Genomic DNA, 27,494 nt, shown 5'->3' with positions numbered 1-27,494 from the left:
GCGATTCCTATTTAATTTGCACGGGGGTTTCCCCCAAATCGAAAAACAAGAACGGAATCCAATAAACAATCAATGCTGCAGGGGAAAAAGCATGGGGAATGGCCATGGAAATGCTACTCAATCAGCTCCAGCTACAGTCCCCTGATCCCACTCTCCCTCTCTCCCTCTCTCCCCCTCTCTCGCTCTCTCTCTCTCTCTCTGGCCAATCAATAAAAGTAACACCCCATAATTTAATGCCCCAAATGTGTTGCGACTACATTTTGCGGTTTTTGGCATGGTGCGGCAAGGCTCGAATCGGTCCGGCTGTACTCCATCCCACCCCAAAAAAACACAAAAGCCACCGCCATTGCCATCGCCATTGCCATCGACATCGCCATCGACATCGCCACCGCCGGCGGCCCAAATGCACTCTAATAATAAATCGCAAAAATAACAATTTTATAGCCAGCGCTTGCGGTTTTCCCGTATACTACCTGGACCAGAAAAGAACTTCTCTATATAGAGAGGGATAGCCTCTACCCCTACCCTGCCACTTCACACATACACACACACACACACAGACACACCTGTCCGTTGTCCGGGTAGTGTTGCCACTCGATAGTCACACTTTATGGCCAGCTGATAAGCATATTATTATTATTGCTACTATTACACACCCACCGCACACATCGCACACACACACACACCCATTCCCATTCGCATTCTCATTCTCATATATATGTACACAGTCATTCCGAGCCCAACTTTGGCTTGAATTATTTCCGTATATGCGAGTATAGGTACGTACGAGTGCGAGTGAATATGTGTGTACACTTATTGTTGTATGCCCCACGCAGTTGGCGGCGAATGTGTCGAAACGAAATTTATTACAACGAAGTCGTGCAGCTGTAACCAGCAGAGCCCCAGCCTCCCAAAGATGGTGCCGTGACGTGAGTGATGCGTGAGGGAAACCATGGGATGATGGTTATAGGCAATGGTAAAGAATAATATCCAATCTACAAGTGAAATGGACTCACTCTCTGCAGCTTAAAGATCTTTCCCAGAAATAGTACTTCGTTATGTGGTTAGCATTGGTCAAAAAGGAAGGAAAAACTCCTGTGTGGCAGCACGCTGCCATCTCTAGATTCGAGCGCTTCCAGCCATCTGTTAACTAATTCACATGCCATGGCAGGAATGGCCAATGATTACATTTCATGTGCCATATGAATTGCACTGCCCTCGAAACACACTCTCGTATGCTCATATCCGAACACATACGCACCCACAGATACGATATGTATGCACATGTATGTGCACACACACACACATATACTCGTACACTTTTATGTGTGTTTGGCTGTCGGTTGTTGGAAGCATTTTAGTTGTTTCTATGTGAAAATCAGAATCCCCCAGCAATTCCCCAGCCAGCTGAAAAATGCTATTGAGATTTCTGTTGACAGTTTGGACTGCAAAATTTAATGAACGTTCACTTTGGTTGATCCACCCTTTAGAGAGCAGCCGGCAGTAGGCCGGGCAGTAGGGGCCTGAAAATGTTAAATTCATGCATTTGAAATGTGGCTAAAAGTTGATTTGTACATTTTGAATATTCAAATGGAATAAACAATGCTGTTGAGGCCATTTAAATTCATGTAAAAGTGCTTTATTTCTGTTGAATATCAGAGGCCCCAAAAAGTAGGCAACACTCTTTCGATTCGCATTCCACTTTCACTTCCTTGACGGAGGCGGATACCCACTCACATGCTTAAAGGCCACTTTGCTTTTATATGCCACAACCAGCGAAATGTGACAATAAAAATCTCATAAAAGTGTATTACTTAGCTAGCAAGACCCTCCCCCCGAACAGCACACAAAGCGAGCACGAACGATACCCTCAGGAGGTGGAACGGAACTCAAAATGGCTCCAGCAAACACCCAACCCCCAATCCCCAACCACCAAACCCCAGCCCCCATCTGTTCCCCACGATCTGCGCTCAGTCGGACGACAACTTTTGCTTGGTGGCAGCAGCAACAGCAGCAGCTGCAACAACTTTTACACTCTTTCTTTGCGCCGTCTGCCCCTCCGTCCGTTCTGTCGTCTGCCACTCGATGCGGCACGGCACACATCAAAAGTCTTTGGGGCTCCGCTTGCTCTGTTCTCCGTCCCGTCGCGTCCCTCTCTCTCTTCGGCCTGCATCGGACAAGTTTGAAAAGCTGTCGCAGTGGCTAGAATCGACGCAGGTGTTATCATCGATACCGTTGACAATTGTTTCCTTTATATTGACTAGCACTTCAGGCACTCCAGCCACGCTTCTGCCAGCCCCTCGCCTCATCACTCACCATGTCGCTGCGTGCCACAAAACGTAGCGACTTTTGCCAATTGAAACGCCGAGTAGAAGTTGCCTCCTCTGCTCTTCTCTTCTCTCCTCCTCTCCACCACTTTTCGGTGGCGTTGTTTTTCGTCGTTGCCTTTTTTAATTTGTCACTTGAATCAAAAGTTGCCAAAGTTGTCCCTGGCTGACGGGCCTGGAGTCTCGTTCTGGCTCTGGCTCTGGCTCTGGCTCTGGCTCTGACTGTGGCCCGGTCTTGTTCTCGGTCTCGGTCTCGGGCTAGAAGCGGAGTCTGGGACTGTTAGCTTGGTTCGTTGCTTCTTTGTTGCCTTTTGACTACTTTAATTAAAGCCGAGTGCGAGAGTTGCGACATTAGGCAGCTGGAGGAGCTTTAACTTTGTATTTATTTCAAATGTTCTGTAAAGTTTGACTTAGTGCGGGGGCAAAAGTGTTTCAGAAGCGACTGGGGGCTACCCTGCACCCTGTATCCCGCTCTAAAACATTGATTCTCCATATTTACCAATCCCAAAGTTTGATATGCCCCCACCCAACTACAGGGTATCCAGATTGATGCAAAAAAAACAAAAAGAAGAAGATAAATCCCTCTGCCAGCCACACATTGTAAATTAACCTAAATCACATGTAAGCCGCTTGTCATACAACGTTCTTAGAGCATATTAAAAAACGTCGAGCAGGACGAGCGACTGTACTGTACTCGTAACAGTTTATATAAGTATCTGTGTACGTGTATGTGTGTGTGTATGTGTGTATGGGTTTGTGCATATTATAATCTCTTGTCCCTCCCATCGGCCATCACCCATCACCTATTCTCTCTCGTACTCATACTCATACTCATACTCATACTGACTCTATTTTTTGCCTTCTTTTACTCTGCAGATGATGTGCTATTCTCGCGTCGCGGCCGCATGGGACGCATTGTGAGTCCGCGTCACACGCTTCCGCCGAACACAACGTGCACGTACCACTTTCACGGATATCCTGGTGACCTGATTTGGTTATCGTTCACCAGCTACAATCTGCAGATCCTGCAGCAGGCGATACACGACAACAATACGCTGGGACGGGTAAGTCGTCGACAGAGGAGGGTGGGGCTGAGGCTGGGGCTGGCACTGGACTGGTGCTGGGGCGTTCGGGTACAACATTTAACAGAATGGGTGTCGTCGGGTGTGGGGTTATAGTTAACCGTTTACATAAATGCATAAAATTGATGCCCAGAAGGGAGGTGGCGCAGGGTGGGGCCACAGTTTGCTGCATGCATTGTCTCTTAAATGGATTGCGTCTACGCCAGCGGCGACTCCTCCATACGCCGCCCATTGTCTTCTCAGTTGCTCTCCGTCCGCCTCCGCCTATCCCTCTCTATTGTATGTGCGCCATTAGTGCCAGTCGGTCGACACTTTGTCTCTGCTGGCTAATTAAAAATGCAGCCATGGAAAATCTCTGCATTAAATTTATAATTAAGTGAATGCTTAAGCAACTCTATCACATGGGAGCTGGCCGGCCGCCTAGCATTCTGCATTCTATATTTTCATTCTCCAGTCTGAAGCCTTCTGCCCCGCAGGCCAAAGAAACTGCGTCAAAATGCGGCACGGGACAACAACGATGGCCATCATAATGTCCTTACGCGCTATCTCTTTCTCGCTATACACGAGCGTGTATATAGCTCTGGCTCCCTCTCTGTCTCTGTCTCCGTCTCCATCGCCGTCTCTTTCCCTGCCTCATCATCGTCCTCATCATGGCGTGTGCATTTTAAATGTTCGTTGTTCGTTATTCGTTATTCGTTGTCGCCTGCCTAACGGCCTGTGAATTGTGTCAAGGTAGAAAGTTGAGTTTGCACGGACGGGCTGGGCTGTGATAGCGCGTAATGTCGGGTCAGTGAGTGTTTCAAAGGCTGCATCCCCATGACGGTCGCCAGACCCCAGGCCCCAGATAACTCTGAACTGAATGGTCATTTAGGCTACACCGCCGTCACGAGAAAGTGCATTTAAGTTGGAGGCTCATAAGGAGAGTGCAGCATTTAGTTGGGGCCAGGCTTTAAGAGGCTTTCAATGTTAGCTTTTATAATACGAAAACCTAAAAACAAGCACATGCCTTTTTTCTACATTCATATTAATTATTAGAACTCAGTTTTAGCTGCTTTATTTGGATGATTCAACAATAAATCGATATATCGACTACTGTGATGAAGATCCTCTTGAGTTTTTTCAAGCGACGATTGATTTCCACCTCGAAGCTGATCTTAAAACACCATATCTGGTGTTTCTTATATGCTTCTAAGCTTTACACTTCTCCCCTGCAAACCATTGGCATTGTGATATCCTCTGGTTTTCCATTTCAAGCCTTCGAAGTGCTTCACCAGGCGTTTCTCACCGACTTTAAATGACCAAATTAGTAGCTCTCCGAGTCCAAAGCCTCGTCTATTTCTGGACTCTCCTTGTCTCCTGCTGTAATTCCCCCTTGAACAGATTCCAAAACTCTAGTCAATGTGGGGGGAGATCAGAAACCGCGATGCGGAGTGGATGGAAGCCGGAACAACATGTCAACGCTTTGCGTGGTCTCATAAATGTCGTCGCATTATAAGTATTTCCCCCCCATTCCCCACCACCCCCACTGCTGTGGATCCACACAGCAATCATTCTGCTTCCGCTAACGTTGCCGCTCCACTCCCTTATTGTTTTTTGTTTGCGAGTTTTAACTTTTCTTCTTAATTTAAAAAGTTTGCTTTTCCTCGGTTTTTCATTTTTTTGTGTGTGTGTTTGTGTTTTTTTGTCCGTATTTTTGATGCCCTTTTGGAGGGTATTACGATTGCCACTGGAAGTTTGTGGCACGGAGAACCGTTTTCGTTTTTTTGCAAACATGTTATAAAAGGGAGTCAACCATATCGGGCCACTATATCATATAGCTGTAGTTGAATCTGCAATCGATGGATCTTCCATAAAGATACCCTTTCCTTTTTTTGATTCCTGTTCGAAAATTCGCATTCACTTGTTTGTGAGTCTGTTGTTGCCCTCGATACTGGTATATATCGCACCCGCTTGCTGCCTCCATCGCAATGGCACGCCCACGTTCCACGGACCTCAGCACTCTGCCTCCTACCGCCTGCCTCCTGCCGCCTGCCTACTGCCTCCTGCATTATTTGCCCATACCGCCGTTTGTTGTACCTGATGCTGGTTGTTGTTTTTGTCACTTTTTGTTGCTGTTACAAAATTCATGAACTGTTTTTGCAGCTCTTCAGGCCCCCGCCCCCCCCCCCCCTCCTCTCCGTGCTTTTAGTGCCTCCCTGCCTCCCGCTGCTGTACCACCCACTGGATCCCACCTCTGCTTACCGCCACCCACACTCCCGACAGCCCCTCTGGGTCGCCCGTTTTGTGTTTTATTTTACACATATTTTTGTTCTGTCACTTTTTATTGTACTCCCACGTTTGTGGATGTTAAAGAGGGAGCCGGGGAGAAAGGGAGTCGCAGAGAGATGGAGAAAGTTGGAGAGAAAGAGCGAGAAACATAGGAGGTCCTGTTTGGGGAGTGATAGCGACAGTAGGTGCCTCTGTAAAGTTGTTTTTCTGTATTTTCCCCCATTGCTTTTCTTTTTGTTTTTTGTTTTTCGTTTTTTTGTTTATTTGTGTGCTGCTGGCAGCTTTTCATTTTTCGCAGTTTAAAGTGTAGGTGAGACGACTGCAATTGACACGGACAGTGAGCATCCGGGGGTACGAGTGGGTGTGGCAGTACAGAAAAAACGGAGCAAACAATTGTGTTGGGGGGGGTGCCTTCAACTCTCTCTCTCTTCCTCCCTCTCTGACCCTCTTGCCGGCTCTTCTCAATGGGGGTTACCATATTAATTGGACCAGAAATTCCACAAGCGCTTTTCGGTGCAAGATATGCTGAAACCGAAAATATATGAGATGCCTCTGCTTTATTTCGGATAAACTCTCATGTACTCTGGCAATCGAATGTACGGCTAGACAGCGAACGACCTTGAGAGAATGAAAAGCTGTTGGCCATTTATCTGATTAGACGGCAGGTGTTTCCAGACAGAAGTTTCCAAGCAGCGGCGGAAGGGGTGTTGGAAGAATGTGGTAAGGTAATCAAGGTGCCGCATGTGTGGCATGCAGCTATGCACGTACATCTCTATGTGTATGCGTGTGTGCGGAATTTATTAGTGTGCTTCTGTCGGCATGTGTGATTTATATTTTATTAAAGTTTGATGCTGGAAGTAAGACTGGAGAATGCGAGAGTCGGCAAATATGCCAAACATTGCAGATATTTTCGAGATCACTCCGTTGATCTTCCCTTCCGCGGCAGGTGTTCCTTAAAGCACTTCATATCTGTACCAAAAGCTCGAAGAAACGTACATCTTTAGGCACTTAAACAGGGCCAATATATAGAAGAAAAGCAACGCAGTTTAATTACAAGATCATTTCACCAAACAACTTAAATGGCTGTCAGTTAGTTAGTTTCTTGTCCAACTTGGAGCCAACAACTGGGCCGGAGTCCGGGGCTTAGAGGCCGGAGTCCGGGAGTCTGTTACGCCAGTCAAGCCAAGCCACAGCTGTTTGCAACTGTCTTTTCCATTATTAACACAGTCAACAATAATCAGGGCCTAGGCGGAATGGAATGGAATGTCGGAATGTGCAGGAGTGCGGGAGTGTGGTAGTGCGGAAGTGCGGTAGTGGCGGGGGAAAAACATAAACCTTGTCAGCAGCCAAGGAGGCGTCTAGTGAAAATATTTAATGCCTGCAAACAACAGCAGGAGCAGCAGTAGCAGCAGCAGCAAGGAGGCTATAAAGAATCTGGAGAACACAACTACCAGAGGGGTTCTGAGAGTAGTATGCAGAGAGTAAGAGGGAGAGGGTGAGAGAGTGAGAGAGGGGACAGTGACAAACGGCAAATAACTCACACTTGGAACTGTTTGAATATGACATGTGACAAACGAAGAGGAGACGAGCAGCAGCGGCAGCGTCAGGGGCAGGGGCAGGGGCAGGGGCAGGGGCTGAACTAACAAAAGAAGAAACAACAAGCCAGAGAGGAAAAGCATGAAAAACGCGTGAAAAGCAGCACGGTCGGGGTATGGGGGTATAGGGGGAAAAACACGAGTACAAAAAATAATGTCAACAAGAGAATTAAACAATAACATGTGTTTTCCTTTTCTTCCTTTGCTCCTATTTCCTTTCATATCTGGTGCTGGTCCCCCAGAGCGATCTGCCGCCTTGGATAACCCGCCTGCGGATGTGGGACAGCTATGGCACATATGTGCCCATGAAATCGACAAGTTCAACCACCGGACAGCCGCCACCGCCACCGCCAGTGGCCTCCTCGGCGGACGGGGGGAAGCCCACGCTATTGAACCAGAGCAACTACGGCAGCTACTACTATAGTGCCAGTAATCCGAAGCTGAATCGAAATCTGCGCGTCAATATCGACAATGCCTGGAATCCGGTGGACACGTACATCTACGGACCCACACAGTCGAGCGTGTTCAACCAGGAGAACAAGTACAGCGGCTACCAGGGTGGTGCCGGTGGTGGTGCTGCCGGTGGTGGCGCAGCCGGTGGTGGCACAGGCAAGCAGTTGACCAGCGTCAAGGACAGCCTCAACTACATTTCCGGCGGCAAGTCCTCCGTCAAAGATGGCGGCGCTGGTGCCTCTGCTGCCGCCGTCCTCAGCTCGGACAGGAACAACGCCGTGGCGCTGATGAGCACCAAGGGCAAGCGACGCCTCATGCTGGAGATCTACGACTACGAGACGCCTAAGCTGTGCGATCACACGGCCATCGGGAGCGGCGTGAGCGGCAGCAGCGCCCTGATGGGCGGCAACAAGCAGCGGCCGTGCAGTCCGCTGGAGAGCTACGTGAGCACGGGCAGAGATTTGGTAAGTCCAAAGTTCACCTGTGCCTCCGAAAAGTAGGCAATGCCTTACTCAACAACAGGATGGCTCCAATGAGAAGTGTGGCATACTTTCGGGATGTAAGCCACTCCTAAGTATTAAACTCGAATAAATTGTTCAAATTATATAGTGTCAAGCCATCACAACGCTATTCAATTTTGTCACCGGCACGTGACGTTTCTTGAAGAACTATAATACAAGATACTCTGAAAGAAAACAGACAACAGACAGGGCCTGCAATACGTAGCCAACTAAACAGCTCTTGATGCTGATCAAAAAATGCTACCCCAACGTGCCTTGGCAAGCTCCTGGTGGCTGCTTGTATTGAAAAACAAGCCAAAGACTTTTCTAATTTGTCAGCTACTGCTGTTTGTTATTTCGTTGTGGCCCTCGGGAAAAAAAGAAACAGAACTTTGTGACTGCACCTGGCCCGGTCGAGTGCCGAGTGCCCAATTTGGCACGCCCAAGGGCTCTCAGCAGCAGAGCACAACATGGCACAGCAGCAGCTGGGGACTTTTTTTGGCAGTATGCAGAGCATTTCGTATTTGCTTTAAACTTGACAAAATTAATCAAATTAAACACTCGACTGCACTGCCAGACGTGCGCAAATAACGAAGAAGAGAGGCGAGGCGGGGCGAGGCGAAGCCTCGGGGCGGGCGCCAAATTCAAATTCGCCAAAGCACAAGAGCACACAAAGCCAAATACAGTGGAGGGGGGGGGTGTGTGGAAAGCACAGCAGAATGGGGAGCGGCGAGTGGGGCTGGTGCAAGAGCACTGATGGCATGCACGGACAAACAGGCAACCGCAATAAGCCTGCTTAGCCTTTTTGACGGCGCGGCGGCACTGCTCCGCGTTGCCGTCGCCGTCGCCGCCGCCGTTGCCGTTGCCGTTGACAAATATGAACTGCAAATATTTTGATGCCAAATTGAAGCCTCCCCTTGCATTGTGCATCTCTCTTTCTCACGGTTTGCCCGTCTCTTTCCCATTCTCTTTGCAGAAACTGGAGTTCCACACGCATACGGGAACAGCCTTGTTCCCGGCGCAATTCGCTTTGAACTACGAGTTTGTGGACACGGAACAGGGTGGTGACACCTGGCCGGGCAGGCGAGGCGAGGATCCAGTGCCGCCTCTATGCACCCGAATCTTTCGGAAGCGCAAAGGCAACATCCAGGTGCCCCGGAACGTCTTCCTGTATGGCCGAGGCGGGGCCAAGAACATCACCTGCCTGTACAGGTTCGAGGCGGGTCCATCGGAGCGGGTAAAGCTGGTGCTGCACAATGTATCCTTTGGCGAGGGCACCGCCTGCACCACCGACTCAGATCTGCATACGGGCCGGCCGCGCTGCAATCAATTGGATCCAGAGGGTCGCATCACGGAGCTGCGACTCTTTGATGTCCCCTTCCGAGATGTCAAAATCCAGCTGGGATGCTTCTGCGACAACTCGAGTGCCCTGTACAGCAACGCACCGCTGACGTTCGTCTCCCACTCGCGGATTATGGAGCTCAGCTTCACGGTGACCCGACTCAACATCTCCGAGGACTTTGCCGATGTCTTTTTCTCCGCCTCGTACGAGTTCAAGCGCCAGCCGGACTGTCGCAAGCAATTGAAGCTCAAGGGCGCTGGTGGCGAGGATGAGCTCAAGTATCCGCTGAAGACGCAAGATGCCAGCTGCGAGGGCCTGGCCTGGTACATCGAGGCCCAGTCCGCCGAACGGTCCCTCTTCGTCCAGACCTGGGGCGCCTATCTACCTGTGGATCCCACATCGGAGGATGCCATGCGCTGTCACACCAAAAACCGTTTGATGATCTACTCGGGCAGGCCGCTCAAGCCCATGCGAGTGGTGTGCCCCGCCCAGAGTGGGCCGAGGCCAATGTCCTTGCACATCTTCTCCGAGGACTGGACCAACGGACAGCCTTTGTTCATGAACAAGTAAGTGGAGAAGCAAATGCCATTTCAGACATTTCAGACCAGAGGATTTGGGTACAATTGAATAGAACAGAAGCAATAGAAAAGCAGAGAAATTCCTTCCCATATTTTAGTAGCTAAACGGAAATATATATGTACCAGTATGTTCTGATTTCATCCCACTCCACCTGCTATACCAATTACCCATTCTCCGCTCCCAAAGCTGGCGAAAAAAAGTAGGAAAAACTAAGAAGGCATACAAGCCTAATGGCTCGGAGACCCGTTCCATTATCAAATGCATACCTCGTGTGAGTTAAGTCAGCTCGAGCAGCGCAGAGCCCCTCGTTTGCTCGACACAGAAAGCCTCTTAGCCTGAGTATTTTTCAGCATTTTTCGCACAAAACTAATTGCATTTTAATAGTTGCTAATATTTCAAAAAACTTTTGCACTGCTGGCACTATTGCCAGCTCCCCTCTGTACTCGTATAAGCCGCTCTCTCGCTCTCTATCTCTCTCTCTCACTCTGTCTCTGTCTCATGAGCTCTATCAAAAAGTCCTGCTTAAAAATGCAATAACAGGAAATGGCTACGACGGCAACAAAATACAGGAAATTGAGCGCAAAGAAATATGCCATGAGAGAGCTAAAAAAAAGAAAACGTAAACTAGACGAGGTCCAGGCAAACAAACATGGCCGTCAGACATGCACACACACACACACACACACAAACATACATGCAAACAAGACCATGGGGCGAAGACATATGGAAGATGGGTTCCGCAGAGATGAGAGTGGGAATGGGAATGGGAGGAGGCTGCAGGTGGCACAGGTATGAGTACACTCCGTGTGCTCCGTATGTGCCCCGGCAATTTATGTCCAAGGTGCGTGCCACCGAAATGAACCGTTGAACCGCTCCGAGAGCTCCAAGCCGGGCCTCCACTGTCCCACTCCCATCCTTTGCGAAAGAGTCAGAGGAGCAGTGTCTGCTCCGGTCAGTGTGTCTTCTTTTTAACGTGTACCCATTAAATTTTATGGTCAACACATTTTTTTGTGCCTCTTTTGTCCATGTTTGCATTTTGCTCAATTTTGTCGCCACAGACCATAAAAAAGAGAGACAGAGGAGAACGAACGACTGGGCAAAAAAGGAGCAAACAGCAGGCAAGAAGGAATGTTGCATTGTGGCCGGGCATGTGAAAACATATTTTTATGGGACCCCAAAGGGTAATTGGACATTGCACTGGATATCCGGGCTGGCTAATGAGCGTGTCGAGCCATTTTAGATAATTAATTGTGAGCTTTTCAACTCGACTGTGAATTAAAATTGACATTCTGACAGAAGCGAATTAAAGTGCAGTATGAAAAGGGTTCAGTTAAATATCCGGAAAACTATTTTACATAAAAAATATAGTCAGGCAGGCTCCGTTTTTCATTTACTTTTGCGGACTACGTTTTCAGCCAAAGCGTTTCGTTTTCGTTTTAGGGTTCTCCAGTTTTCAAATATTTTTGCTGTTTGCACCAAAACGAAAATTGTTGTTGCCCTGGCCAATTTTTTCCGAGACAAATTTGAGGTTGGGTTTAAATACAATTATTTATAAAGAAAGCAAAAGTTAAATTACCCTGATAAGTCATCTATTTTTTTCATTTTGCAATTTTCATTTCGTCAACGAAAATGTTTTTGTTTTGAATGTGAAATCGGGAGCCCCAATTTTTGTGTATTCAAAAGTAAATCGGAAAACTTTTGTGAATGTGAAAAACGGAGCCTGGCTGATTATAATGATTTGTCTTGTACGTACATACATGGTACATATTAAGTATGCGAAAAGGCTTTCCTTTTAGGGCCACTTTTTAAGCCCCTTGATGAAGTATCAGTTAATTTCGTTTCCTTGCCTCAATTCCATTTCGATTCCTCTCAATGCATCGCAGATTGCCTCCTCTTTCCTCTTTCCGCTGAAATCGCAGTAACTTTGATGGCTAAGTCCCTTAATACCCACCCCCTTCCCCCCTTCCACCCTTCCCACCGTCCGCGACTTAAGGCAACTGAAAGATAGATATTTTGTCTATGGCAACTGGAAAGTTGTGCGTAATTAGTTGCACTTGAGCAACTAGGCTGAGGAGATATCCGCAAAGGGAGATCTATGTAAGAGTATATCCGAAGGCTGGGGCGGGTCCGCCATTCCACGGCCAGAAACTTGCCACGAAAGTTATGTAGAGCATGGCATTCGTGGCTGGCTGTCTGGCTGGCTGGAGGAGGGGCCGGGAGGCTCTTGCCAAAATATTTACAACTTAGCTGAATGTTTTTTCCACTCTCTCACAATCCAATTTCCACCGTCTTCTACCGTGCAGGCCCATCAGTCTGGTGCTGGAGCCCATACTAAAGGAGCCCGGCGATATAGCTTTCACATGGCTGGAGATACACCGCACCAAGAATGCGCTGCTGCAGCAGTTGGACCTGCATGTGAACGCAAGCGTGACCACGGGCCTGGGCTCCGGCTCCGGCTCTGGCTCTGGCTCTCAGCCCTCTGGCCATAGTTCAGGCTCTGGCGGAGTGGTCGGCACGGGCAGTGCTGGAGTGGCCGGGGCTGGTGGAGTAGGTGGTGGAGGCTCAGCAAGCGGTGCTACGGCCAACGAAACCCTGAACGAATTTGGTTTCTATCCCAAGGAGTCAGATTGCGAATACAAATGTCCTGAAATTGATGCATGCATAGCAGCCAGCCTGTGGTGTGATGGTAAGTACAGATTACATATTGCGGCAGAAACAGTTCTCTCTCTCTCTCTCTCCCTCTGTCTCTCTTTGACTGTGAGAGGAAGCGAGGGCTGATTTATCCTTTGTGAAAAGCTATCACAAAGAAAATAGTTATATTTAAAGCGTATCTCCTCATCATATTTATCCAAATGTAGTCATCAGAATCAACCATTTTTCGATATGGTATCAATCATCGTGTCCTAAAACATCCCATCTATGATGCATCCATCCAAGAAACTCTTCTAGACAACCTCGTTGCCTGGAGTTTTGCATTATTTGTACGTGATTTGGCGCTCGGTTTTCGTTTCTCATTTCCATTTCACATTTCTCATTTCACATTCCACATTCGCATTCGCAATCGTATTCTCGTGTACCCTGCGCCTTGCAGTAGGCAGCACAAAATTTCACTTGTGGCCATGTCCTGTCTGTTAATTTCAATGCAAGCTGTCCACGTTTTTGTAATCAGGCAAAGTTTCACCAACAACTGCACCCCACTGTTGCTGTTCGCACTCCCAGTCCCGGTCCCAGTCCCAGTCCCAGTCCCAGTCCCACACCCAATTCGTGGTGCTGCTGGTTGTTAGTTGGTTCGTTGGTTGGTCGGTCGTTTGGTCCGTCTTCTGGTTGTTGGACAAACCCGCAGCAGTAAGACCAAACCCCAAAATGTCTTGCGCAAAAAGTTTGTCCCCAGTCCGGTCCAGTCCAGACCCGTCCAGTCAATCCGAGCCGTGGCGAGTCGAGCGAGTCTGGCCCCTCAGCAACCCAAATAGCCGCAACAGCTGTGCCAAACTTATTTGTGCTGCACTTGAGAGATGAAAAGTAGAAGAAAAAAAGCCGAGAGACAAAAGTGTGGAAGATACCAGTTAGTGACTAGCAAATACCCTTCCAAGAGTCTGGTAAAAATAATCTTTGTAAGGAGAAAACAAGAGGGGGAATATATTTCAGCTAAAGAAGAGAGCTGAACAGGACGTTTTCTGAATAAAACAAGAACTGTTGAGTCTTTCTTAGCACCCTTCGCAGCACTTCCCAGCACTCTTAGTCTAGTACAAACAAGTAGAGTTTCATAAAATCTAGCAATATCGAACACATTCAATAGCAATCCCAATATACCCACATATGCATCCTGCATTTGGTGGGGGGCAGGGGCAGAAAAAAAGCACAGGCTGGCCTGGACTTTGGCTTTTAGCTTCAATTATTTATGGGCAGCCAGCCGGGACTGCAGCTGGAGCTGGTTAACCGCAAAAGCCAGGGCATTAAACAAGCTTTTGGCCCCGACGGGCCACTCAAGTGACACTGCATTCAATTTGTAACCTTAGAGAAGACACCTCTTGCATCGCAAGAGCCCAACTACCACCTCACACCACCCACCTCCTCCCCTATACACTTTCAGTTTTTCAATCAACCTCTGAATCTGACTGCAACTCTCTGCCTCTCTGGCTCGGCTTACAGGTCATCACAACTGCCCCAGCGGCTTCGATGAATCGGAGGAGGAATGCGGCACCGCCCGTAAACTGCTGGAGTTGCCTGGCGGCGTCTTTGCGGCCCTGGGATGCATCGCTGCCGCTCTGACCGCATGCCTAATCTTCTGCATGTTCGGGCTGATGCGAAAGCGCAAAAAGAGTGTGGTGCAGAAGGGTGGCGGCGTTGGCGGCGTTGGAGGCGTGGGCGTGGGCATTGGCTTCATGAATGGCGCCAGCAATGGGAATGTATCGGCCGCCAGCATCGGCACCCTCAAGAAGGACTTCAAGAAGGAGGCCCTGTTCATCGATCCGGCCTCCTGACACGGACTCCAGCCGGTCGAGTACATACATGTGGATCGGGAGACCACCGTGTGATATGTTGCCGCCGGCTGTGGCATGCCCTACGACGAGCACCTGGAGCTGGGAATGGAAATGGCCTGACCAAGCGATCAGCAGAGTGCCCTCGACACAGTTCAGGGTCTGGCCTGGAGATTTTAAAGCTACTGAGAATGACAATGAAGGTATATGAATGGATTGGAGGCATGAACACTATAAAAAACTAAATTGTAAGTCGATAACCTTTTCTAAACGCTTCTGGGAGTAACCAATCGACTAGGAACGTACGAGTGTATGGTGCATAGTCTTAGGGACATTCGATCAGCCGATTGATCTATTTATTTCATTGCATTTTGTTATTCTGTCTTTATTGTTTGGGACTTCTAGTACCACAGATCTAACTGTATATAGTTTGAATATATTTTATGTATTCCGTTGGGATAGAAGTCAAGAACAGGCAGATTTCAGTGGATTTTATACAAAACTAGGGACAGTGATAGCAATTAAAGTTTATTTTTTTCTAAAGAGAATTTTTCATGGCGTGCGAGTATGTTTCATAAAGGTAACCATTCAATAAAAAGACTTTTAGGTCCATTCTTAAATACATACTATACAAAACAGCTTCAAGCCTAGATTAACGTACATTTTGTTCTCGAAAAGTGATTTCCTTATCTTGACTTCACAAAATGTCTGTTAATTTGAGCTCTCTTCTTTTAATCGTCTCCATCATTTCATTGTTTAGGATTTCATGCCTCAACAAATCCGAAAAGCAGTAAAAAAAACTATTGTAAATTAGGTACCTTTAATAAAGTTAGTTGAGATAGAGAGCAAATAATTCGAGGGCAGATAGTAGAGGAAGCCTTCGGCATAAGTAACATATTTACCATATATAGCACATAGCACCGATTAAAAGGAAGTTAATACATTAAGCAAATACATTTAGGTACTAAATGCAAAAAGATCAGAAACTACAATGAAATTGTATAGAAAAGAGCAACTCAAAGAGCAGATCCTTAGGCATATACTCTATTGGGCCGCTCTGGTATTAACTTCTAAGGAACTAGGATAAAAGAACTAGCGACATTGATTGGAATGAGAATGATTGGAATGATTGGGGAAAATCTCGACAGTGTTGTGATCCAAGGCATGCACATACTGAACTATGTTTAAACACAACCAAATCGCAAGCATTTACGTGGTACTACATAGTCATGATTCGATTTGCGATACTTGAAGAGCTAGGTATTAGCTAGTATATAGTCTATGAGGAGGGTCCGCACTTTTTTTTGGGTTTTTTATCGTAAAGCACACTCTCACACAAAAATAGAGCAGATAACATCACTTAGTGGTTTATTAAACATACATACATACACATATACAATCGTATGGGAAATATAATTGTTATTAACGATTAAAGTAGAGCTCGAAAACCAGAGTAATGTTCACTTATTCAACTTAATCAAGAGAACTGCCACAATATTCTATAAGAAAATACAAAAACCAATTCGAATATTTATGTAAATATATTTATCGGGCGTTTATTTTCAGGATCTTATTTTCTTATTTTTTAATTGTTTTTTAAAATGTTTGTAGCTGCAATAAATCATATTCCTAACTTAACAAAAATAGAATAGAATAAAATATAGAAAAAAACAAAAATGTATGCAAGCCGTAGCATTAAAGCCTGGCATGGCCCATAACCCATTTAAACAATCAAACTTTTGGCAGTTGATAGGATTAAGCAAACACCAAAAAGAAAATGCAAAAAAGCAAAAAAGCCAAAAAAAAAGACAAAAGTACTTTATTTTATAGACAGTAAAACTAGGAAAATAGAAAAAATAAATATTAAGACCTTCGGTGGTCTGCAATGAAAATTTTAAAAATGTAAGAGCCCTGCCATATGCAGACAAAATCCATTAAAATTGCAACTTCCATAAAACATATATATAATTTAGTCACCATTAAAAACCCGAAAAAGAGAAAGAAGGAAATATATACACGAATTAAATCAAATATTTTCAGTTGCATTTTTTGGTAGAAAATAACCCAAATATTTATAGCCGAAAAAAGGAAGAACAAAACAAAAGGGGACGGAACGATGTGCACTTTTTACAATTTTATGAAAAATAATGAATTATTATTTCCCAAACACAGACACAAGCAAACATACATATATGATATTTTACACACACATTTTTAGTATAAGAGACAAAATAACAATGAAATATTCGATATACATACATATACGAGTATATACTCGTACATAGAAGCAATGGCAAGAGAAAATGCCAAAAAAATAAACGTAGTTTTAAGAGCAGCGCCCAAGCTGTTACTATTTCCTTGGCCACCATCGTCGTCGTCGTATACATCATCTCAATCATCAGTTCGGGGTTCAGTTCCTTCTCTCAATCCAACCAAACTATGGTAATTTCTGTGCCAACTGTGTTTAAAGTAGAATTCGAAGATAAAATATGACAGCGCATAAAACTCTACACTACATGTAATTTATTTGAAATGTTCGAAAATAAAGTGGAGAAAATATGGAGAGAATGACGGCGGAAGAAAAGGAAAATTGTGAGAGTGTGAGATGGTAAATAATAATAAAATACAGACAGCTGTGTAAATAGTCGAAATGCGTACACACTACGCATATTTAATTAAAAAAAAGAAATAAACAAAAAAGAAAAAACTACATACATAGATAAAGATACACAAAAGAAAAACACAAAGACAAAGGGAAAGGGAAAGGGGAAGCGCAGAGAACTCTCTCGCAATTGCATTTCCCCTATTTTTTTTTTAGTAATAAATTCTCCTCAGTTTGCAGTTCGATATATAGAGTAAAGTAAGTTTCACTTGTATGATAAATATAACTAAACCAAACATTTATATAGAGATATTATACGTACATATATGAAATGGAAAAAACCCTAAAATAATGACGCACTGAATCAAATAGATGAAACGAGTATTTAAAAACCATGACAATTAAAACCAAAAAGAACTTTAAACAAAAACGAAATTCAAAATACACCACCTGACTTTATTTATGGCTCTAAATTGAAGTGCGGGGCTGGTCCATGTTCCGGTCCGGGCTCCGGGATCCGGGTTCCGGGTTCCGAGCTTCGTGTGACGCTTGGGGAAAAACCGTAAGCCAAAACTACGGCAAACTCAAATCGTGCCACAAATAGCTGGCAGCCAAGTAGGCCACAGATTTTGATTGCCCGCATCCGGGGCAAGTGGACATCCCGTAACCTCGACATCCTGCACATCGAACAAAATGGTGTTAAAGCCAAAGCCGCTCTATGCTGGATGCTGGACGCTGGAAGCCTTTGGGCGTGGGTTCTATACTCCGGTACGGCTCGGATTGGGGGTTGGGTTGAATAGGTTTCTCCCATAACCCGCATAAAACATAGCCACCAAGCGGCATGCTGTGTGCTCTGCACAGAGTGTATGTACTCTCCTCCTGCACCTTTTGACCTCTCTCTTTCTCGGTCTCTCGGTGCTGTGACTCTGTTTATTGCCGCTAGGTGTGTTGCTGGCCACTGGACCTCGTCGAAAAGCGTTGATAAGCGACAAAAACCCGGGCCCATGTCAGCGAGGGGGAGCAAGAGAGTTGTCACGAATTTCTATTAAAAGTAGGACATTTTAACCATAAAAAGTAGAGAGGAAGGAAAGGTCGGGTAGGATGGGAAAAACAATTCAAAAAACAAAAGGACATCCCAGACAGTCGGAACTCCCACGATCCGGAGAAAGTAATGAGCAAATAATTAAAATTATGTTTTTTGCCTCGAGCTTTTTCTCGGGATTGACAGAATCCTGCCAGTCGATTGGCACCCGAAAAACGGACATCCATATGGCTTCCTCCCGATTCTGCAAAAGGATGTCCTTCGCTGATCTGGGCCCATTTGGCCGAGATATAGCACCACAATCTTTTTCCTGTGGCAATAAATAAAATGCTGCATTCTTCCTGTACGCTATATGTATCTCGGCTTAACGGCGGCCGATATATTGATAGTAATATTTTAAGGGTCCTACATCTCAATGTCTGTACTTTCCTAGCAACCCTCGATGCACACACACGCATAACTCCCCCACACGTGAACACATATGGGCACATTTGTATTCCTATTTGCTCCTCGGGCCAATTGAAGTTGTTTACAATCGAGTTGGCAGCTCAGCAAAACTGCCACACGCAGGGGCAGTTTTGTTCCCCAAACAATCCCGCTTTCGACAACGAAAAACAGCAATAGGACAACAAGGACCACTTGGCAGCAGGAAAACATGAAAGATACCAGCAGCAGCAACCAGAAGAACAAAAAAAAACTTGAGGTAAGTAACAGTTGATGGACCTCGAACCTCGAACTATCATCAGGGCATCTCTCCAGCTCTCTGGTTAGGCAATACTCGTGGAAGTGTGATCACAGATCCCAATCGATTTGTCTAAATCATCGCTTCAATTAGCCACTGGAATTCTTCTTTATGAAAATGACTTGTCATCTGCTCGGCAATATCTTTCTTCACTCATTTCTCTTTCTTTCTTGGTGCTAATTACAGAAACTTTCAATTATTACCAACCATATACATACATACATATGTGGCCAGTTGCCGGTAGCATTTTTTCATTTGGTTTTATTTTTTCTATTTAAGTTTTAGTCTTATGTTGACGCTGGCACTTTTTGGTTTTTTGCCTTTGTTATCGAGAAATTTACACGAATTTTCAGCTTGTTGAAAAAATCGCAAAAAATATATAGTCTAAACAATCAGCTTTTTTGTTGCCGAACAAAAGTGTGGATCTATGCAGATAGTTGTGGGTAAATGCTTGAGTCTGGCACAGCCGACAGACGCCATTTGGTGAACAAATCAGCACAGTCTGGTGCGGAGGTATAAGCTCTAAAGGTATAAGAATAATAACTTCTATTGATGTATAACTTCATCTCAATGGGCTATACAATTTTAAAAATCTGGATGGGTTAAAGTTCGTTTTTAATAAAATAAAAGGTCATTTGTGGCTTGCACTACTTCATAGAGCTACACCAAGTCTGTCAGCATACTTCCAGAGCCCACTGTTGCCACCAAGTGCCTCTAAGCCAATGAGGGTCAATGAGCTTTGCGGACAGAAAGTGCGAAGGCTAAGAGAACACAGCGCTTCTATAGAAATTTCAAAACTAACTCTGCGCAAAAATTATACAAAAATCCAGAATAAAAATGGCAGGCGAAAGACTGATGGAGAAGACCAAAAGAATCGAGAAGAATCTATTATTTATGCCCGACCGCCAAAAACGCTAATTGATGGAAATTACGATACCGGGAAGGTCAGCATTCGACCACACCGGCCATTAGGGAGGAGAAGTTCAAAGGTAAACCTGTTCCTAAAGCTACTCCTCCATGAAACTAAAATCAGCCAGAAATGTTCTTTCTGCCTACGTGGTGAAGAACTCATAGGTTTTAGGTATTTTTTGGGCAAAAGAATATTGAGGTTGGCCAACTGTTTCAACAGGTTATGCATTGTGCTCCGGAGGATATTTGTACAGTTGCCTGAAGAATTAGGCTTCCTACCCTCCCCTACCTAAAATAGTATGTATCTCAAAGACACACATTGTTTCAATATGAACGACCTAAATAAATATGCCTAAGTAGATTAATGTCAGGGGACTGGTAATATAAAAATGTTACCACAAACAAATGGACCACAGTCACGTCCCATAATATTCAGTTCGGCTTAGGGCAAAGAGACGACTGCCACAGAGCGAAAGATCGGGCCAAGAGAGCGAACGAAAGATCTGGCCAAGAGAGCAAGTCGCAAAAGAAAATGGTAAAAGCAAACACAACAACAATGAACGGTAAAAACGTAAGCGTTAAGCGGCCGACGCTCGTGCGCCGTCGCCGTCGACTCAAAGTTGGCCAAAAAGGCGGCCAAGTGCCCCAAGGAACATTCAGTCAAGCCGCGAACGTTGCAAGCTCCAGACGTCTGTGTCTCTCGTAGCTCTCACAACACAAAGAATTTTATTTTAAATTTATATTATTTTTTTATGTTACTGTTTTATTTTATTTAATTTGTGTGATCACCAGTGATCTAACTAACGCGGGAGTGCCTGTCGATTTGCAAGTGTATTTCGTTAAATGTCTCTGGGCGCCGATCGTTCGTACAAAATGAAGCTGCGTGATGTGGAAAACGCCTTCAAATATCGCCGCATACCGTATCCGAAGCGGTAAGTGATCCAAGCGAGAGATATCTTTCTTTCCTTACACCCCAGAATAACAGAATAACAGAATGAAGTTTGTTTGAAAGAGGAAATGCACTGAGTTCCAGTTTCAATTTAATTGAAAACCGGTCATAATTGCCTATTGAATGAATCGAGTACTCCGTTGCTGGATTGGCTGGATTGCTATGGCTTGGTGGCTGAATGACTGCCTCGCACATGAAGATGAAGACTTAAAGGCGATCAGATCCGAGTTTTGCTCTCGATTAACTTTCCGTTTTCGCAGCTGCCATTTTGGTCAGCTAAAAGTGAAAGACATTTCAGGGTCAGCGGAGTTAGATACATACATACATGTACGCGAATATAATTGAAGTAAAACTTAAGTTGATCTCTGAAAAAACTGAAACTTTTTCTTGAAATTTTAAGTGCTCCCAGCACCAGCACCAGCAGTAGCAGCACAGTAATTTCAGATATTTCTATTAATCTAGCCGGTACTGCTTTTTTATTTTTCAATTATTGCTCTACTTTAAATGCTACAATTTTTGTGGTGCTCTGCTGTTTTTTGGCTCAATTCTTCTCATAACTCATTTGGTGTAGCACCTTGGGGCCGGCACACAGAGATGAAAAGAAACCCCAAAGAAAAAGAAGGAAAACCACAAAAAACTTCAACTCAACTTCAACTATTTCAAGTAGCCAAAAGACCAGAGCCGTTTCCCCCTCTTGGCTCACATTTTTTACTGTTTGTTCTGGCCTTTTACAGAACTCAGCTAACATCGGATCGGCTTGTGGCCCGTCGCTCTGACTGGCCGCTCATTAGTTGATGGTCGACGGACGCCCCGGCAGTTTTGACCATTCAGAGGTGTTTGGGCCACAGATCTGAGCCACTGCGTCCGCTGTTGTGCAATGTTTGTGTGGCCCAAAACAGCCAAACTGTTGCAACGAGTGCGTCGAGATGTGAACTAATGATACGCTGAATATACACATGCTATGGCCTAATTGGCTTTGGGCTAAGACATTTTCAAAAAGGGTGTGAGAATTTACTTTTCATCAACTTAAACCCAAACGGAGTCGTGCTGAGGGTCTAAACGTGGGGGCATGGGAGGAAGCGTTTGTCTTCAGACGAAATTTTGCAGCGAAATTATGAAACGAGCCTGGGAATAGTTAATTAATTCTCCCTTATCCCATGCACATGGACACATGGACAGATGGACACATGGACATGTGGACATATGGACATTCCGCATGGGTTTTCACTCGATTATTTAAAGAACAAATTATTATAATAGTTAATGTATGAATTACTGGCATTAATTAAATGCCTGATTTATGGGCAAACATGTGCTTTGTGTACTTCATTCACGCAGTTGCATTCATTTCACGCTCATTTTGACAATTTCCGTGCAGCTGCAACTCTCAGTTCTTTTCGGTCCTTAGTCCTTTGGTCGATTTGTCGGTTGGCCAGTCGCTCAATCAGTCTGACAGGCTGGAAGCCTGGCAGTCAGTCAATCAATCAACTGATGGGTAAACATTTATTTTATGCTACAGGGCAAAGAACATTTTTTTTTATACGTACATAATTGTTGTTGTTGGTACTGCATTTTAGCGAAAAGACAATCTTTTTGTTTGTGAAACAAAATAATGCAAATATTTAAATATTGATATGTGATTTTCAAAGGGGGGAAAAAAATGGCATATTTCAAACAACATGGGTGCATGTAGTTGTAGACGTTATTTACACAACTCCTTTGTGCATTTACCAATTGATATTAATTAATTTAATTAATTGGCTCGGCTTAAATAACTGCCGGCCAGATGTTGGGCAGCTTCATTAACACTCGCCCGATGCACGCGATACACGCGATAAACCGAGTTCAAAGCACTTAAAGCCCGAAAATGATTTTAAAAGTCAATAATTATTGAGCGTCAAATTGTCAGAATCCTAATATGGTTATGCCATAAGCTTTGCCTTCGCATGAATTAGCATAAATTCGATTTTCCAGTTTGTTTTCCCTATGGATTAGGGCTTACCTCATAGCCGTTTTACTCTTATTTTCATTGCGACTTGGAGCGTGACTGAAATTATTTAGAACCGAGCGACACAAAAGCGGGTCAACTGGTACACAGAGAAATATATATATAGAGAGAGAGAGAGAGAGAGAGAGAGCTCTCTCCAAGCCGGGCTTACAGCTTTCTGGCTTGCTCTTCATACTCTCTTCTCCGTCTTCTTCTGTCTTTCTTTCAATCAGCCGAAGCCATGCACTCACTAACTCACACTCATACACTCACAGAAACATTCACACACTTGTAAGTGCCTCCATGCGATTTGTTGGATTTTATTTCGCACTTTGTTTGATTTTATTCGAGTTGTTGCAATGGAAAAGATGTTGTACATACATATGTTCGCTTTTCACGCTACTGGCGGGCAATGGGAAAGCTAATTATTTCAGCATGAGTACGGCGGGTGGCAAATTACTAAAGAAGAAAATTGAAATGCCTGTCTCTCACCGCGAAGCAATCAACGCTTTTGTTCATCAATTTGCCACAGGTCGTGTATTTTTCAAGAATAGTGGGATTTTCGTTTCCCTCAAGCCTCAAGTTCAGCCACATGCTGCAGAGCATGTTGCTTGGTCGTAAAAAGAGAGAGTCGCACTGCTGTTACCCTATATTGCTCGGCGTGCAGATGCACATAGGACGGCTATCAATCGGCCTGTCGCCACGTGACCCAAAGAGCGCGAGACTGAGAGAGTGGCAACAGTGGCAAAATGGAATTAAAGTATTTATTCCTACTAAACAATATACAATATACATATGTGTGGAAGTACATATAGAGCAACAAAGGCAACCTTTAGCTACCTTTGGGCCCGCACCTTGCCCAGTTTTTGCTGAATTTTCACACCTAACCCGCATGATCGGGAGTGAAACTCCCTTTCCGCTCTCACCATATCTCTCCCAATACGAATATGTACCATTTCCAAATTTCGCACGCAACTTTTGGCAAGTGAAAGCCCACAAAATGTTTACATGCTTTATATGTATCTGTAGTATGTAGTACATCATAACAATTTATGACCGCAGCCGTTTAGCACCTTTTGGACCAGATGACTAACAGTTTTACCAGCCAGACCAATTTCGATTCCAATCCCCACAAACGCCCACGGCCAAACAGAGATACTCGTAGTCCGTAGTCCGTTGTCTATAACTATATGACCGTTATTAGTGGATCATAAAACAAAAACTTTGGTTATGCCTGTGTGGAGTCCAAAAACAACGCCCCCTTCCATGGCCTGGCCCAACGCGTTTGGTCCCCAACGGGCAGACATTATGTAAAACGGTCAAATGTCGACCTGGGACAAAGTACAGCGAAAAATTCGCATTATTTTTGCCATAGTATACAGTCTATAAGAAAGGCAAAAGCTGATTAACACAATCATGTGAAAAATGTGCAACACTTTTTTTGGGCTAAAAATAAAACAAGTGAAAAACTACGCTTCCACGGACACAGAGACGGCGACGGAGACGAAGACAGATGGAAATTATGTATATACATAGCTTTCACTTTGCGTACAGATATGGGCTTTGGGGCGAAATAGGCGTGTCCAGTAATGCGTAACAGCCCGACGATGATGACGATCATGACGATGATGATGACAATGATGAATTTTTTCCTTTGGCCAGTTATAAATTTGTCGAGCCAAAAGTGCAAATTGCTCGACGGAAGGTGAAGCTGAACGGATGAAGGTGCAACTAGATCATGGAGTACGGTTCAAAGCCGTTGAAGCACCTCAAAGGTTATAGGGTACGGAAGTACTAAATAAAAATATTCAAGTTCAATGGAAAGGGCTCTTGAAATAAAAGTCATATTTTTTATCACTGTTTCTGCGACTGGGCCAATTCACACCTTCATGAAGGAAGCAGACACATTTGCCTTAGCTGCAGTCGTAAATATTTGCTGCAAACTTTACATGTCGTACACTCAAGCTGCATATTTAAACAAAAATTAGATTCTTCACTGATATTTAAACAAAAAATGGCAATATTAAACGTAAAATTTCGTGCTAAAATGACACCCAAAGTGTGTTTCGTCATAGATCTTTAAGTTTGGAAAGTAAATAGACTTCTCTACTTAGGTTCGCATCAAGATTCGAGACCGTTCTTTTGTCCATTCTCATTTCCTGCTTCCCCTTTGATGTGGCTAAAAATTATCCATGCTAATTAATCTTTTGACTGTCATAATAAGCCCTCCACACAATGTATGTATTTCTGCACTTCCTAACCAAACTCCAGACTTTCATCTAACAAAATCTTTATGCAACATTGTACTCAAACAGCAGACAAAAACCAAAAAAATAAGCAGAAGACACAACCTTTCCATTTTCGTTTTTCCCGAAACATTTCAAGATGTTTGTCTGCTGTTTTTCGTACTTTCTCATAAAATTTGATTGTTTTTGATCAAATATGCATGCAAAATGCTATAAATAAGAAAGAAGACGAACGAACGTACAAAAAAAAAAATAAGTAAAAATTGCGTTTGTTCGTTTGTTCGAGTACGAGTACGAGTACGAATACGGGGATAAATGTTTGCGAGTGTTTTTAAGTTTTCCAAATGCAGACGAAAGCTTATTTAAATTTAATTTCTTCTCTGCTTGTCTCTCACACATAGCGAAAGTGAGGCTTCCCCGGGAGGCTCCTACTGGGTCTTCTCCTTCAGTATGTAAATCACTTTTACAGCAACAAAAATAAAAAAAACACTGCCGGAGATTTATGGGCGCCGGCTACTTAGCCGAGCAGAATATCTGATGTCGCGGAGCGTGGGACATGTCTGGGATGCCCAAAGAGCCCCCAGGTGGGTGGCAGTGCCATTAGACATTAGAAGAGTGATTCCCATTGTTGGGTGAAAGCATACCATACCTACATATGTACATATCTCGTATCAATTGGTCTACAATTAGCACTGGGAATCTTTGACGGATTTTTCTTTTCACTTTAGTGGGCTCTAGTGGGCTCTTGATGGGCCTTAGCCAAAAGATTGCTTAGCTAAGTTTGCTCCCCTCCGCTTCGCAGTTCCACTCCCTTGCACTTGAGATGCCAAAAACCGGAGCTCACACACCATAAAAGGCCTTTTCATCAAGTCGGAAAAAACAGTCTAAGAGAAGCCGTTCAAACTAGAAAAGACTGCAATAAACCAGTTTGATATTTAGTCTTTGAGTTGGCAAATATTGGCCAAGACCGAAACAAATGCACTTTCAAATGCAGGCAGCCCAAAGCCGAGTAGCCGCGCCAATGCCGACTACGCCTCGCCTCGGATAGATACTCGTACACAGTAGATCTAGAGTCGTCTAGAAACCGACCCCCAACAATGGACCAGGCCGAAATTGAAATTGTAACAAAATGCTCACGACAAATATGCGGTTTCTGTCTGTCTGTCTGCCTGGCTTACAAGTTTTTCCTCATTTTTACCCCGGAATCTCTGCCTGGGCCTGTGCCTGTGCCTCTGCCGCTGCCACTCTTTCTGTGGCGCCTCTGGCTGTGCCACTCCAAAAGCTGCCTCATGACGTAATGACCACATGAACCAGGCCCGACCAAGTCATGTGCCGCCGCTGCCACTGCCGCTGCCGCTGCCGCTGTCTGAGAGAGCTGCAAACTCTTTGGGCCTCCTAACCGCAGCGGAAAAGCGGTCCACAGCTCGAGGAGCATCCCGCGAGCCTTACTGTAATTAAATTTTTTTTAATTGCACTCACTGCGGGCTTTTAATTGCCAAAGGCATGACAACAAGTAAGCGTGCTACAAAATACAAACACAAATCTTAAATTAATTTGCTTAGAGTGGACATTCCAGATTTGAATGGGGACAAGATTAGAGCGATTATAGGCCACTAATACTCACCAGCTGAAATGTTTTTGGAGATGGCGCAGATGCTGAGATAAGCCGATAATATCTTGGGAAATCCTTCCCCCACCCCGCCATTGCCTGATACCTATTTGACAGTCTCTGTTTTCAAATAATTTCTATATCTTATCCGACCTGAACAATCATCTCATTTACTTATGGCTCCATTAAAACATGAATTTGATTGCCTTAAAAAGAGCCAAGCCGTGTCGAATCCATTGCAAGAGCGACGTGAAAGAAAGTAAATTCGATCAAGTTGCTCCCTAATGAACACCCCCAAATAGGAGGCGATGCCACGCCTCCCTGCCCCGCGCGTACCCCTTCCTTAGACCGTGGAACGTTTACTTGAAGCTTTTTTGGTGAAAGGAGGAGGTTGGCAAATCAAAATTGATTTTAATGATGCCTTCGCCCCAGCACCAGATCGGATATCGACATGTTCAAACATCATGTTCGTAAATCATAAATCTTCCTATCATCTCTTTTTGTTGCCAGCAGGGTCGAAATGGCAGGCATGGCGCATGGGGGGATGGACGGGGCTAGGGGTAGCTTATGCCCCACGTGCTGTGCGGCCAAAACTGTTTCCCTTCTTGGGGCATATTAGGGCCAAATTTCGAACTCCGAATGAGGAATGGCTGTCAGGTGCGGGTAACGTGTCGAAGATGCCCGCTCGCTGAGTTGGGTGGCCACCAGCTGTGCGTGGACTCTCGGCTGCAACTGTTTTAGAGTCTTGAACAAATGTTTGGACATTAGGTGGAGCTCTGGTCTG

The 27,494-nt window shown here is 44.9% G+C and overlaps 2 protein-coding genes across 8 annotated transcripts in view; both read left to right on the top strand.

Annotated features, from left to right (window-relative positions):
• LOC108153617 overlaps positions 1-17,670 on the top strand; it is a 62,258-nt gene extending 44,588 nt beyond the window's left edge. Inside the window, exons 10-14 of the mRNA XM_017283718.2 lie at positions 3,204-3,391; positions 7,515-8,189; positions 9,202-10,133; positions 12,450-12,832; positions 14,296-17,670. Of these exons, the coding sequence (XP_017139207.1) occupies positions 3,204-3,391; positions 7,515-8,189; positions 9,202-10,133; positions 12,450-12,832; positions 14,296-14,627 (2,510 nt within the window). The 3' untranslated portion in view covers positions 14,628-17,670. The remainder of the gene's footprint in view (positions 1-3,203; positions 3,392-7,514; positions 8,190-9,201; positions 10,134-12,449; positions 12,833-14,295) is intronic.
• A 2,894-nt stretch (positions 17,671-20,564) lies between these two features.
• LOC108152627 (heparan sulfate 2-O-sulfotransferase pipe-like) overlaps positions 20,565-27,494 on the top strand; it is a 38,207-nt gene continuing 31,277 nt past the window's right edge. For 5 of the 7 annotated variants that reach the window (XM_017282106.2, XM_017282103.2, XM_017282105.2 and 2 more), the window contains exon 1: positions 20,565-20,851. In XM_017282106.2, coding sequence (XP_017137595.1) covers positions 20,763-20,851 — 89 coding nt within the window. In that variant the 5' untranslated portion in view covers positions 20,565-20,762. The remainder of the gene's footprint in view (positions 20,852-27,494) is intronic. The other 2 variants (XM_033386904.1, XM_017282104.1) reach the window with 2 other exon arrangements.

Source organism: Drosophila miranda, chromosome XR (assembly GCF_003369915.1).
Source record: "Drosophila miranda strain MSH22 chromosome XR, D.miranda_PacBio2.1, whole genome shotgun sequence".
NCBI lineage: Eukaryota > Metazoa > Arthropoda > Insecta > Diptera > Drosophilidae > Drosophila > Drosophila miranda.
Note: the sequence above shows the minus strand (reverse complement) of the source record. Positions and strands in the feature narration are given on the sequence as shown.